General features: G+C 43.9%; 1 protein-coding gene across 1 annotated transcript in view; it reads left to right on the top strand.

Annotated features, from left to right (window-relative positions):
- Nucleotides 1-1,079: 1,079 nt before the first annotated feature.
- Nucleotides 1,080-13,556, top strand: part of SFMBT1 (Scm like with four mbt domains 1) — a 139,431-nt gene continuing 126,954 nt past the window's right edge. The window contains exon 1 of the mRNA XM_043551602.1: nt 1,080-1,198. Within this exon, the coding sequence (XP_043407537.1) occupies nt 1,093-1,198 (106 nt within the window). The 5' untranslated portion in view covers nt 1,080-1,092. The remainder of the gene's footprint in view (nt 1,199-13,556) is intronic.

The raw sequence follows: 13,556 nt of genomic DNA on the forward strand, positions 1-13,556 counted from the left end.
AAGTAAAACTGGATCTGGGATTTAGCGTCAACTTTTTTTCTAATAGAATTCTAAAGCTTATTTTCCATTAGGGGTTCAAATACTTCTTGCCTGCATTAGTCTCCCTGCCTAAGTGGCTTGTGCGCTGTGGAAGTCGATTGCTTTCCCACCCTTCCCTCATTGTACAGGCATCTGGCCATGAGGAGCTTGGTCTTACACAATCCGCTTCCCTTTTCTTCCTGTTTTATGCTGTGCTTCGGTGTTTTGGTAGGGGTTTAAAAATAGCGTACGCTGTATTTCTGCCTACCCTTTTCAAGAGTAGATCGATTTAGGGCCCGCTCCCTGCAACCTTTACTCGCGGAAGCAATTGCTGGTGCAGCGGCACCTAGTTCCAGTGAAATCATGTCGGGAAATAAATCCGTGGGGTGTATTTTGTGTATGTTGGAGCCAGCTCTGAGTGCCACCACTATGAACAATTCTGCATTCTCTTTTCTAATTAAAAAAAAATAAGTCGGACTTATTTCAGTGAAATCAAGCGTCAGGGAGCAAACCCCGGCAATGAAACATCAAAGGGAAGAGTGTGGGGGGAAGATCTGTGTGTATCCTGGTTTCGAATGGAATAGACCGTGTTTCCTTGCTGTGGACAAAGTCCTGCGATGAAAAGAAGAGGCCGGGTGAAAGGCTCCGGGGGGCATGTGTCATACACATCCGCCCCTCTCTCTTAATTTAGCCCCCGGAGCGTGACTGAGCGCTGGATCTTAGTGGGTTAAAACGGGGCACCCCCTCGCCTTTTTCTGCTTTTCCCCTCGCGTCCCACGGCGCCCTGCTCCCCAGGAGGCAGGTGTCGGGGCAGAGCCGGGGCTCACGCCGCAGCGAACGGGTGCTAGGGCGGGGGGTGCCCAGCAGCCAGCAGCTGCAGAAAGTCCTGCCGTGCCGGACGGGACTGAGCGCCGGGGATCGGGACGAGGCGTGGGGGCTGCCTGGCCCGGTGCCGGCGCAGGTGGATGCCCGTCCCCACCCCGCGCAAAACTCAGCAAGTCGCTGCGCGGGGGCGTCTGAGCGCCCAAAAAGCCGGGAGGGAGGGGAGGGCAGAAGCGGGGAGGCGGCGGGCGCATGCGCTCCGCCTGGCCGTGCCATATTGGAATGAGGCGGCGAGCGGAGCGCCGAAGAGCCCGAGCCCCGGCAGCCAGCGGCGCAGGGCTGGAAAAACTCGCCGCAGGTAAGGCGGGCGCCGGCCGAGCCCCCCCGCGGGCGGAGCGGGGCCGGCCGCAGCTGCTGGGCGCGTTTTGCCGGCCGCTTGCGGGCCCCGCCGGCTTTTTCTCGCCTCCCGAAGTTTTGCTGCGGGAGGCGGCCAGGCAGGGCGGCAGGCGCAGCGCAGGGAGGAGGGAGCGGCGAGCGCGGCTCCCGGAGAGATGCGCGGGCTGGAGAGGGGCCGCTGCGGATGCGCCAGCCCCGCGCGCAGCGGGCGGCCCCGCAACTCCCCGCAAAAGTCGCCGCGCGCTCGGGAGCGCCGGCCGCAGGGGAGCCCCGGCGGCCGCCCCAGAGGAGGCGTCCGGCTGCGCGCCCCTTGGTGAAGGGAGCCCGCGCGGCTGCCGCTTGCCAAAGTTCCCCCTGGGGCAGGGGCTGTTCTTGTTCTCCGCCCCGGCCTCGCGCGGGGAGCCTTCCACGCGGGGTCTCGGTCTCCCCGCTGCTGCCCGGCCACCTTCCTTAAAGCTCTGGCTCCATTTCTGCTCAGCAGCCTGGGGGGCCCGACGGGGAGGGGGTCAATCCCGCTGGATGTAACGTCCCCCTCCCTCACTAACTGTGCGGCGGTGTGTGTTTTTTAGTTCAGCCTGAAGTCAGGTAGTTTGTTCCCCTCCTGCTCGTTCCAAATAATTAAGTTAGGCAATTACAAATGTGAGCTGTCCTACTTGTCCCACGCCTCCCCCCTCCCCCGACAAAATGGCGTGTGGACGGGGATCTTTAAACGCAGGGATCTTTTGGATCTCCCTCCCCCGAAGAACAGCAGTGCAATATGCCGTGGGGCCGCGCTGTTCATGTGTTTTCCAGTCGGCCAGTGCATCCCTCCCGGGCGGAGACGAGTTCCACGGGGATCCGTGGGCACTGCCCCATTCCGTGAACTGGCCTTTAAATCACTGACACGGAGGTCATTGCTTTTATTCTGTGGAGAGAGCGGCAGAAGCCACAAATGCAGATTCCAGTTGTTTTAGTAAACGTTTCAATTGCAGAGTTGTATGAGGCCTCCCCTCCCCCCCCCAGAATGTAGGAACTGCTGGCAGCTCCCTCAGGACTTTGCACTGTGTTTAAAAACAATACTGCTCGTACTGCCTTCCCATTTCATATTTTGCTGCTTCTCCCCAGCCCCGTTTTCTTTCACTAACGGGATGTGCTCAAGAAAACAAGATCTTTGTTTCTTTAGGAGTTCATCTGCCTTGATAGCTTATTCTGCCCCTGAAGTGGTAAATCCTCCATTTGTGACACTAGTAGTTGGTTGCTGTGGAGATTATGATGATGCCATAGGACTCGAACTTCACTTTAGGGGAATAAGATAGAGGGGAAACAAAAGTAAACTGCAGAGGAGGGGAGAAAATGTGACACAAGCACAATTGTTCCTAAATGGGAAAGATTCTGAAAGCTTTCCATGGGCATCAGCAGCTCTTATTATTCTCTCTTCTCTCCTTTCCCCCTCCCCCTCCCCCCGCCAAAAAAAAAAAGTCTTGGCTGGGCTACGGGAATGAGTCTAGGGTAGAAATAGGGCAGGGAAAAGAAAAACAAGCCCGGCAGTTACTATGAGTTTCTAACAAGGTGGGCTATTAATATCCCACAAGGCCTTCCTTTAGACTACATAATAGGCAAGGGTGATGGCTGTTTAATGGTCCCAGGTGGGCTCTACTGGAATGATTACATGTACTTTGGAGAAACTTGTTGCCATCATAAAAAGTGATTAAAAACAGTAACATTCATGTCATAGTTTTACCCACTTTGACAGTAGAATTCTACTGTAAGATGTTTTAGTGGTTTTTGTAGCGAAGAAAAAAGGCCTACATTGCTGCTTCTCTTCTGTCAGCTCCCTCCAGGGAGCTTGTTGCTGACAGTAGCCTGGGAGGTTACCATAGCGAACATTTTAGTAATCCAGAATGTAAGGTGCATGATTCTGAAATCACTGGAAAAACTAAGATCTGTCTTGCAAGTTATAAAGATAGCTTTGTGTTGCAACATACAGTAGACTTATGGTGAATGTGGATTAGTTACTTAGCAGTTGGCTTCTAATGACAAAGAATAAAAGTTTGTAAACTCTTCATAGCAGGGAATATCGCTTATTGCTTGTATAGCACCTAGTACAATGGAGCTCTGACTTAGTTAAGGCCTGTAGTGTTACTGCAATATAATCTTTCTTTGAAGTAAAGTAAATCAATGTAAGATGGCAGTAAGCTAGTAAATTGTGAACATTTTGAGGGACTCACTTACAGTTGGTGTTCTAGCTATAAACTTTACAATTTAAAATGTTAAATATGCATTATAAAATGATCTGCTACGGAAACACATCTGTTTGCCTCCTTCCTTAATTTCAGTTTTCTTAGGTTTTGCAAAATAATTGCATTTTACTTTGATTTGTTTCTTGCCACTCTGGTTGGAGGATGAGAATGTGATCTGTCTCTTCCAGCACCATTATTAGTGGAGTAATAGGAAGAGATACTTGAATGAGTTATGGAACAACTTAGGCTTCAGTGGCTGTAAAACTGAAAGAGCTCACTTCAAACACATTTTTATGGTTTGTGTTGCTTTAAAATGAAAGGGTGGGGAGAATGCAGTCTACTAATTTTTAGTTTACTTTTTGCTGGGTGACTTAATTTCACTTGGTAGAACAGTGAAGTGTTCCATGGCCCTAAAGCTGGTGCACAGATTTCACCACAGGAAAAATGCTGCACAGAATAAATATCAGAGCTAGAGCGACTGACTTAGTAATTATTGATCCATCACATTTTTTCTTTTATTCTTCTTCATTGACTTCCTACTGTTGAATTACCTTATCTGATTCTTTAACTGAACAATTGTTTAGTAGACTGCTGGTTTTACAGCATGGGGAAAATAGAGTGTAAGGAAACAAGCTAGCACCTGACAGTATTCCTGGTTGGATGCTTGGATTTTTATATTCTCTGCACCCTTTCAGTGCCTTGCATCTGAGGTTTTCAAAGGGCTTTACAAAGAATTGATCCTCACAACTGTTGCCAATCAAGGATTTTGTTAATATTTTATGGATAGTTTTTGGTGGTGGTGTGTTCCTCAGCAAATCAGTGGCAGGTCTAAGAATAGCATCCTGTCCTTTTGATTTTCAGTTCCTGTGCCCTTCCACGCACACTTTTTCCAAATCCATACTGTTCCACTCTGCAGGACGCTTGTAACTTCACAGCACTGCTTCTGTTTACAAAGTCCTGCCATAGTAACATGCCGCTATGATGCGGACATTGATACTGTCACCTTCTGGTAGTCAGACATAAGTAACCAGATTTAAGGTAATGCAGTCCAAAGAGTTGGGAGCTTATTTACATGAGCATGTTATTTACAGAAGGGAGTAAATTAAACTTACTAAAGGTTTCAGAGTAACAGCCATGTTAGTCTGTATTCGCAAAAAGAAAAGGAGTACTTGTGGCACCTTAGAGACTAACCAATTTATCTGAGCATAAGCTTTCGTGAGCTACAGTTGTGAGCTGTAGCTCACGAAAGCTTATGCTCAAATAAATTGGTTAGTCTCTAATGTGCCACAAGTACTCCTTTTCTTTTTGCAAACCTACTAAAATGTGCTGTAAATGCAGGGAAAATCGAACATGGGGAAAGTATTATGTGAGGAGGTCATATTAGAAGTTCCTTCTTACACATCTAAACATCAGTCTTACTACATAACTGAAATCTTGTCATATGTGATCTTCCTGTATCAGTTAGCAGTGCTAACAATAATTTTAACACTACAGAAGAACAGGCAGATTGTCTTGTTATCCTTCAAGGTAGTTTCCTTTTCAGGTGCATATTTTCATAGTACTATAACATAAGTTAATTATGTAGGATACAGAGGATCTTACCTGTCATGTCTTCTGTAATTTTAACTTCTCTTATTAAATGCATGCTTGTAACAGAAGATTTATGGGTTCTGAGGAAGTGAAGTGTTTACTACTACTACTATGAAACCTGTTTAGTCAGTGTACATCTAATATAGCTATGTAGAATAGCAAACAGGGATACTACTTGATGTCTAATGGATTTTAAATATTTGCCTGTTTGTGGTTTGGAGCAGTAGCATGTTTCTGTGCTAGACTGGTGGCGGATGTCAGTTTCTTCTGTTTATTTTGTTTTCCCCACAGTGCTGCTGGAATATGGCTCTAAAGTTAGAGAGGGACTCAACTAGTTTTAGGCCCCCAATTTAGATGTGACAGACTTTTGTTTGTTTTCAGGGGCTTTTACAAAATACGATAGCTCTTAATCTAAACAAGCTTTAAGTAAAAACAAACATTTTCCTGACTTTCTGAAGACAAACATCGTTTTAATAGGTAGGATCCTGAAAGTGAAACTCATTAGTCCACTTTTTCCAAACTGAGTAAAGGTGAAAAGGAAATTAAATTTAAAAAATGTTAATTTTAAATCTCATTTTAGTAACAAGCAAAGATTTGCTTTTTAAACTGAGTTTCATATGACTGACTTCCTAACAATCCATAAAATACTCTATTCTCGCTAATATGAGACAAATATTGTAAAAATGTACAAAAGAGGTATCAAAGTGCAACTTCCATACTTTACTGCTAAGTGAGCAATGCGGGTTCCAACAGCACAAAATATATAAAGTCTACTGTTCACATCGCATTAAAACAGCATGTAAGATGCATGTTGATCCGTAAAACTGTCAGCCAAATCCAACAAAAGGGAGGGAAAATCAGCGCACTTGCAGAGCAAAAGAAAAATCAATGTTCTCAGGGCGCTTTTTTTAAAAACAAGCTTAACTTGTGATAAGTGAGGTCATAGTTCTAAAACTTACTCTGAAACTCGCAAAGAAATATCCCTCCTGAAGTACATGACATTGAGTACTGCTGTAGGAATGTTACAGTGCATTCTTAATAGTTTATGGGAACCCACTATTTAAAAATTTAAGAAGTGACTTTCTTTTAGACAAAGTGTGATCTGAGTATAGGTCAGAACCAGAATCTCCTGAATTTTAATTTCACCTCTAGCAATGACTCTCTATGTGGCACTGTGAAGCTTCGTATTTCCTGTCTGTTTCAACATATGAGCATAGCCCTATTACTACATATGGTTAATGTGTGGATTAGTGCTTGTAAAACACTTTGAAGATGTAAAGTACAGTATAAGTGCTAAGCAGTGGTAGCTTTTTACTTCAATGTTGGGTTTTTTTGTTGTTTTTTTCCCGCTACTGAAGTAACACCTAGAGTCACCAATCAGGATTGCAGGGCACTGTGCCAGGCACAGTACAGACAAAACTTAAAATCTGTGTCGGCCACTTTTTGCAGGGACATGTGACTGTTGGGTAGTATACAGCAACAAGAGAGCATGATCAAGACTTGCAAGAACTGAATCTTTCTAAAGTGTTTTTTGAAAAACACTATGATTTCAGCTTTCTCAAGCCTTATGTATTTATTGGTAATAAACATAGCTGGGTGTACGGCTGCTAACTTTCTGCTGCAGTGAGTACTGTTGGCATGTAGTGCAAGGACTGCAAACCAGCTTTTGAGGGGTACCTTCCTCTTAGGCTGAAAAGGAGGTCGCTAAATTTTCAGTATTTAACAAAAATTTCTTATTGTAACTGGTTTCAGAGTAGTAGCCTTGTTAGTCTGTATCTGCAAAAAGAAAAGGAGTACTTGTGGCACCTTCGAGACTAACCAATTTATTTGAGCATAAGCTTTCAGTCTCTAAGGTGCCCCAAGTACTCCTTTTCTTTTTATTGTAACTGGCAACTTTCAGCACAAATAACCCTGGTAAATTAACCTGGTTGCAGCTAATTATTTATGAACACTATAACTAGCAACTGACCAGTATCATAAATCTTAACAATTTGTGGGGGTTAAATGGACCATAAGCAGTCCTTTGCTCTCTTTTTGGGTCACCCTTGGCAAGAACTTGCTGGTATTCAAGGTCACTGTTTGTACTACTGAGCCACTTAATTTATAGTGGTTTGGTTTATTTGCCATTACATTTTAGGATATTCTTCTTCATTACAAAAATGACCTCCTTTCTTCAGAGACATCAGTTAGAAGGGATTTTCCTTTATAAGAAAGAGATGAATCTGATGTTATCTGGAAATGATGGGGCTATCAAACCAACTTTGATATTCTGTGTGTGTGCCGATCTTGGCTTTTAGAACTAAATCCTATGCAGTGCTGAGTACTCTCATCTCCCATTTTAGTTGATAGGAATTGAGGGCTCTCAGTGCGCCTCGAGTACCTATCTTGGAGGATTGGGTCTTTGGTTTGAAAATAAGAGTAAAAATTGTGGAATTTGGTAGTAAGAAATCCTGCAGGCTCTTGATGTTTGTGTCATTGCTAATATTTTCCAGGAGTGCAGGTGGGTGAAGCAGGAACGCTGCTGTAGATAATTTTGGGGGAAAAGTGTTGAATTAATGTAATCTCAAGACCTTCCCTTCTTTTGGGAACAGAGGTGAATTCTGTAAACAGCATGTTCAGGATCTTCATTTTTTTCCCCCAAAAGAATGTGATTGAGTTGGAAAGTGAAGACCCTTCCCCATAATGTTGTCATGCACAATCATAACTGATGTCATGTTTCACTTCAGAGGTGGCTGTTTCTCAGCTTTGGGTTAAGTAGTTTGTCAGTGTGTGTCATGTCAATTTCTTAGTGTCCTTTGGGATTAGAGGTGTCAAATAAAGGTAAGATTTTTCTTCTCTAAAAAGAGCCTGAATGCATAGCGATAAAGTGTCCTACTAAGATAGATATATAAAGGATTATCTAGGTACCTGGGAAAATTGGGAGTTGAATTGTGAAGGTTCAGATATGGTCCAAATTCATCCCTAGAGTAATTCCATTAAATGCATTGCTTTTCTCATTAGAGGCAATGACAGCCTTATTTCTAAACATGAATTATTTGTCTTCTGAGATGCATTTAAGGGCCATTACATTTTGGAAGCATTCTGTATAAAGTTTAATGATGGCTTATTTCAGAATTTCTGCTAGCAAACCTCTTTATTCTGTAAAGACTAGTCTAAACTAGGGACATTTGACAAAAGTTTCCCAATCTTGCCACCACTGTCTCTCTTGCAGGGAGGCTGCCACTGGCTTTCATGACCAGATTTTCTCTGAAAAAGGTTAGATGAAACAGTGCATAAAAAACAGCTGTCTTTCTAAATTTTAAAACTCTCTTAAAATAACCTCTTTTGTATTGTAAGCCTGACAAATATGCATATACGCTTTCACTTTTTCTAATATCTAACTCTGTGTGGCAGAATATCTAATGGATGCAAAGACTTACTGCAATAAGGTATACTACATAAAAAGAAAAGGAGTACTTGTGGCACCTTAGAGACGATGAAAGCTTTTCATCAGATGAAAGCTTATGCTCAAATAAAGTTGTTAGTCTCTAAGGTGCCACAAGTACTCCTTTTCTTTTTGCGGATACAGACTAACACGGCCGCTACTCTGAAACCTGTCAGTATACTACATATTTGCACAGTATCATATAAAGAACTAACCAAATACTAAGAACTTGAGCATATAAAAATAGGTGCACAACTTCTCACCAAACACTATCGGATAACATGTGTTGCAGTTTGGCCCACCCACCTCCTCAGTACAAGATGTGACAATGTTACACAAACTTCAGTAGAGAAATAATTGAAGAAAGCAAGTGTTCCTTTTATGATTAACTCAGTTCAGTGTGACTCTAAGTAATACCATGAGGGTTAAAATTGCCTAATGAATAAAACTCAGAACCAAAGTAGGAACAGTTAATCATACAACACTAATTGGCCAGTTGGATAAGACTTGAACTCTTTTAACTCATTAAGACTTGGAAAGCCAGGCCCCAAATATCTCTTCCATCCTTTAAAATGATTGTGACAGGATCCCCTGGGTGCAGCCTGGGACTGCTGTGTCCCTTAAACTCTCCAGCCTGGGCTGTCTCTCACAATGCCTTGCTAGTGAGGAGCAGCAAACCCTCCAGGAGCTGTTATCACTCAGCACAACAGCATGTGGTGCCCCACACCCAGCTAGATTGTATGAATGCTCCCAGAGCCACTCCTGAATCATGCAGGGAAAGGCACCAGCCAAATCCCCACCCCAGCTCGCAGCACTGTACCTCTGGAATATACCTTCTTGCACTGCTCCAGATGGGTAGTGCAAATTTATTAATTGGTTTGCCACTTCATCTATGGAAAGTGGGTATACACCTGCCTTTGTAAACCTGAGCAGTTTTGTCACATACTTCGTACAAACTCACTGGTAAAGATAAACAGTTAAAGAAGTTTGATTACTAAAGATTTTTTTTTTTAAATGACTATAAGTGATAGGCAAAAAGTCAGAGTTCGTTACCAAAATAAAATATATATAAGCATGCAGTCTAAACTCTCAATCCTATTAGACTAGGCAACATCTAGATTAAGCAGTTTTTCTCACCGCACTGGCTATTGCAGTCCTTAATATACAGATTCGCCCCTTAAATCTGGGTCAGTCTCCTCTGTTATTGACAGGTTTCAGAGTAGCAGCCGTTTTAGTCTGTATCCGCAAAAAGAAAAGGAGGACTTGTGGCACGATAGAGACTAACCAATTTATTTTGAGCATAAGCTTTCGTGAGCTACAGCTCACTTCATCGGATGCATGTCCTCCTTTTCTTTTTTTTCTCCTCTGTTGGAGTCTCAAGTCTTTAGTGTCCTTGCTGGTTTCAGCATAGTGGGGGAAGGAGAAAAGCAAAGCATGGGCCTGCTGTGTTCCCTTTTATACCCTCAGTCCCATGTGCTTGGGGAACACACAAGTCCAGGCATGTCTGGTGGGCATTACTGATTCTCTAGGCAAGCTTTCCCCTGGTGTGGCCTCCTGTAGGTGCGTCCCTGAATTGTAGCTTGATTGCTGGACAATGGTTGTTGATGTGTTGTTTGATACCCCACCCGGGTGTTGGTTAGTTTCCTTGATGTTGCCTCTGGGGAGCTGATATTTGGCTGATTCCCTGATTTACAGCATGTTTTAGTGACAACCATACAACACAGTTCTCGTAACTTCATATGCATTAATGATATACATATATGGATAGCAAAATGTCTTTCAGCAGATCATAACCTTTCTGCTGATACCTTACAAGGCATGCTTTATTTGTAAGATCACGATTATATAAAAATGAGGAATATGAGCGTTACAGGATGCTCCCCCAAGGTATAGAATGTCACAGTGATAGATATTTTTCTTTCCTCCCTGCTCTCTTTCAAATCTGGATGCAACGAAGTTATTGGTGAGGTGCTATGATCCAGCATCCCATCAAATTGCCTTGAGACCCTGGAGCAGGGTGCTGCTTCTATGGTATTAGTACTGTAGAATGTAGATATTAAAAGTCAGTTTCACTTAATTATCATTAACGCTTGGCAAATGTAAAAACATTTTTAATTTACCTGGTAACAATGGCTTATAACAATTGTATACAAACTATATACTGTATCTATGGCAAAAATATCAGCATGGGATGTTTCCAAATAGTCATCTTTTCAGAAAGTCAAACTATAATAAGTTGGACTGATTCAGGGAATTTTTCAAATGTATTTCAGAGCCCATAGACTTCTAGTCTAGGAATTCGGAATCAACTCCTGTAGAGGGATAAGTTTCAGAGTAGCAGCCGTGTTAGTCTGTCATCGCAAAAAGAAAAGGAGTACTAGTGGCACCTTAGAGACTAACCAAGTTATTTGAGCATAAGCTTTCGTGAGCTACAGCTCACTTCATCAGTTGTGAGATAAGTACTTCCAGTCATGAAGAAAAACACCTTATTTCTGAGAAATTGGATTTTGGTGTACTGTGGAATATCTTCCGCTCTTTACTTAACCCCTTTGCAAACTTTTACCTTTATAGTGGGCCTAGGGGTTCCCACAATAAATTTTTTGGTGGCCTCAAAGTGCGACCACCAACTCTCACTGGTGGCTGCACTGACACTTTTTCCGAAAATACTTAATTAACTTTAGGGAAAAACAATTAAGTATGCACAGATACACATCCAAATAATAGTAATTTATATTTGTAAGTTGCAGACTCAATAATAAAAATAATGCTGCCTCCCCCTTCGGGAGTGATATTTGTATTAGGGCTGTCAAGTGATTAAAAAAATAATTGCGGTGTTAAACAATAACAGAATACCATTTATTTAAATATTTTTGGATGTTTTCTACTTTTTCAAATATATTGATTTCCATTACAACACAGAATACAAAGTGTACAGTGCTCACTTTATATTTATTTATTACAAATATTTGCACTGTAAAAACAAAAGAAATAGTATTTTTCAGTTCACGTAGTGCAATCTCTTTATCATGGAAGTTGACCCTACAAATGCAGAATCATGTACAAAAATAACTTCATTCAAAAACAAAACAGTGTAAAACTTTAGAGCCTACAAGTCCACGCAGCCCTACTTCTTGTTCAGCCAGTCGCTAAGACAAACAAGTTTGTTTACATTTGCAGAAGATAATGCTGCCTGCTTCTTATTTACAGTGTCACCTGAAAGTGAGAACAGGTGTTTGCATGGTACTGTTGTAGCCAGCATCACAAGATATTTACATGCCAGATGCACAGCTGGGGACTGGAACTGCATGGCTGTAGCCAGGGATCAAAGCCTGCGCAGCCGGAGGTGGGGTCAGCGCCCTGGGCCAGTGCCTGCCGCCACATGGCCAGAAACCAGGGCTGCATGGCTAGATCCAGGAGTCGGTGCCTGCTGCTTCGTGACTGGAGCCTACGCTCACTGCTGCGGGCCAGGGCTGGGGTTGGCATGCATGGCCAGAGCCTGGGAACAGAGCTGTAGATTGACACCTGCAGCTGGGGCAGGGGATCAGGGGCAGGGGCTGGGGCTGCATGGCCAGAACTGGGGGCCAGAGGCCAACTGCAGCTCTGTGGATGGAGCCGAGGGTTGGCACCCAAAGCCTGCTGCCCCAGATGCAGATTACCCACAGCTGCACAGCCAGCGCCCACCACTGTGCAGCCAGAGCTTGGGACTGGAGCTGGGGCGCAGTGCCTGCTGCCACAAAGCTGGAACCAGGGCCCAGAGGCTGATGCCCTGCAGCCGGAGCAAGGGGGTGTCAGTACCCACTGCCCCATGGTTGGAACCTGGGGTTGCATGGCCAGGCTCCTGAAATCCCACCTCTGGAGCCTGGTGCCAAAATTCCCTCCCTCTCCCCCCCAAGGTGGGTCAAGAACTCACCTTGCTACTGCAGCGTTGTGCCCCACCTCCCCTCTCCAGAGGTGGTGCAGGGTGGTGCATCCAGGAGCAACAAGGGGGGAGGGGGATGGGCAGATGCTTTGCCTGCCTCCCCTCCTCCTCCTCCTGCCCCCACCCCCGTCCCCCCCCACCAGAGGCTGCACAAAAACCCCCGGCGGCTGCATAGACTGAAAAATACTAGGGAGAGTCTGACAGCTGTTGTTGAAGAAGAACTGCAGGGAGCTGAATAAAGCATTTTTTGTCTTCTCTGGGATCGGGTTTCATGTCTAGCTTTAGACCATGTCTACACTTCCACTTAAGTCAGTAAAACTTACGTTGCTCAGGGGTGTGAAAAAAATCACACCTCTGAGCTACATGTTTTGCAGGCATAAGTGGTAGTGTGCACAGCGCTATGTCAGCAGGAGAGCTTCTCCCACCAATATCGCTGCTGCTGCATGTTGGGGGTAGTTTAATTTATGTCAACGGGAGACCTCTCTCCCATTGGCGTAGAGTGGCTAACTGAGAGATCTTACAGAGGCACAGCTGCATCAGTACAGCTGTACTGCCGTAAGGTCTCTAGTGTAGACATTCATTAATAAATAAGTTTGTGGTCTAAGCTCCATCCACAGTGGAGAGGAGTCTACAGTGGAAGAACAATGCTATATATGGGCCTCAATTCTGCAAGCTGCTTAGCTTCTTTGTATTGTAGATGCTGAATGGGAATTTGGGGTGCTGAGCACTGAGCAGGATCAGATCCATAACTGAGCACAATTGATGGTACATGCACTGGAGAAGCTGGCACTCAGGTGATAGACTGTGCTCTCTCTGACTGTACTGAAACTTCCTAGAGTAGGTGGTCTCTAAGTTATATCAGAGTTTATTAATAGAGTATGAGGAACAATATGGGGGAGCCAAGAGAGCAGCTGTACAATGGGTATTGGCCTTTGGGCTTATTCAGAGGGAACTTCAGTTTCTATTGCTGTCAGTCTCTTAATGTTTATGAACACATGTATTCTGAAACAAGAAATTTAGCCGATGAAGCCTAAATGGAATTATTTTAATACTGGAAAATTGTTCCCATATGCTCTTATATGCAGAGGATTCTAATACTGGCAACTGTTATATAAAATGAGTTTTCTGTTTGTATTTAATTAGTAAAGGCATTCTATTTTGATGGTGG

The sequence above is a fragment of the Chelonia mydas genome, chromosome 7 (assembly GCF_015237465.2).
Source record: "Chelonia mydas isolate rCheMyd1 chromosome 7, rCheMyd1.pri.v2, whole genome shotgun sequence".
Classification (NCBI taxonomy): domain Eukaryota; kingdom Metazoa; phylum Chordata; order Testudines; family Cheloniidae; genus Chelonia; species Chelonia mydas.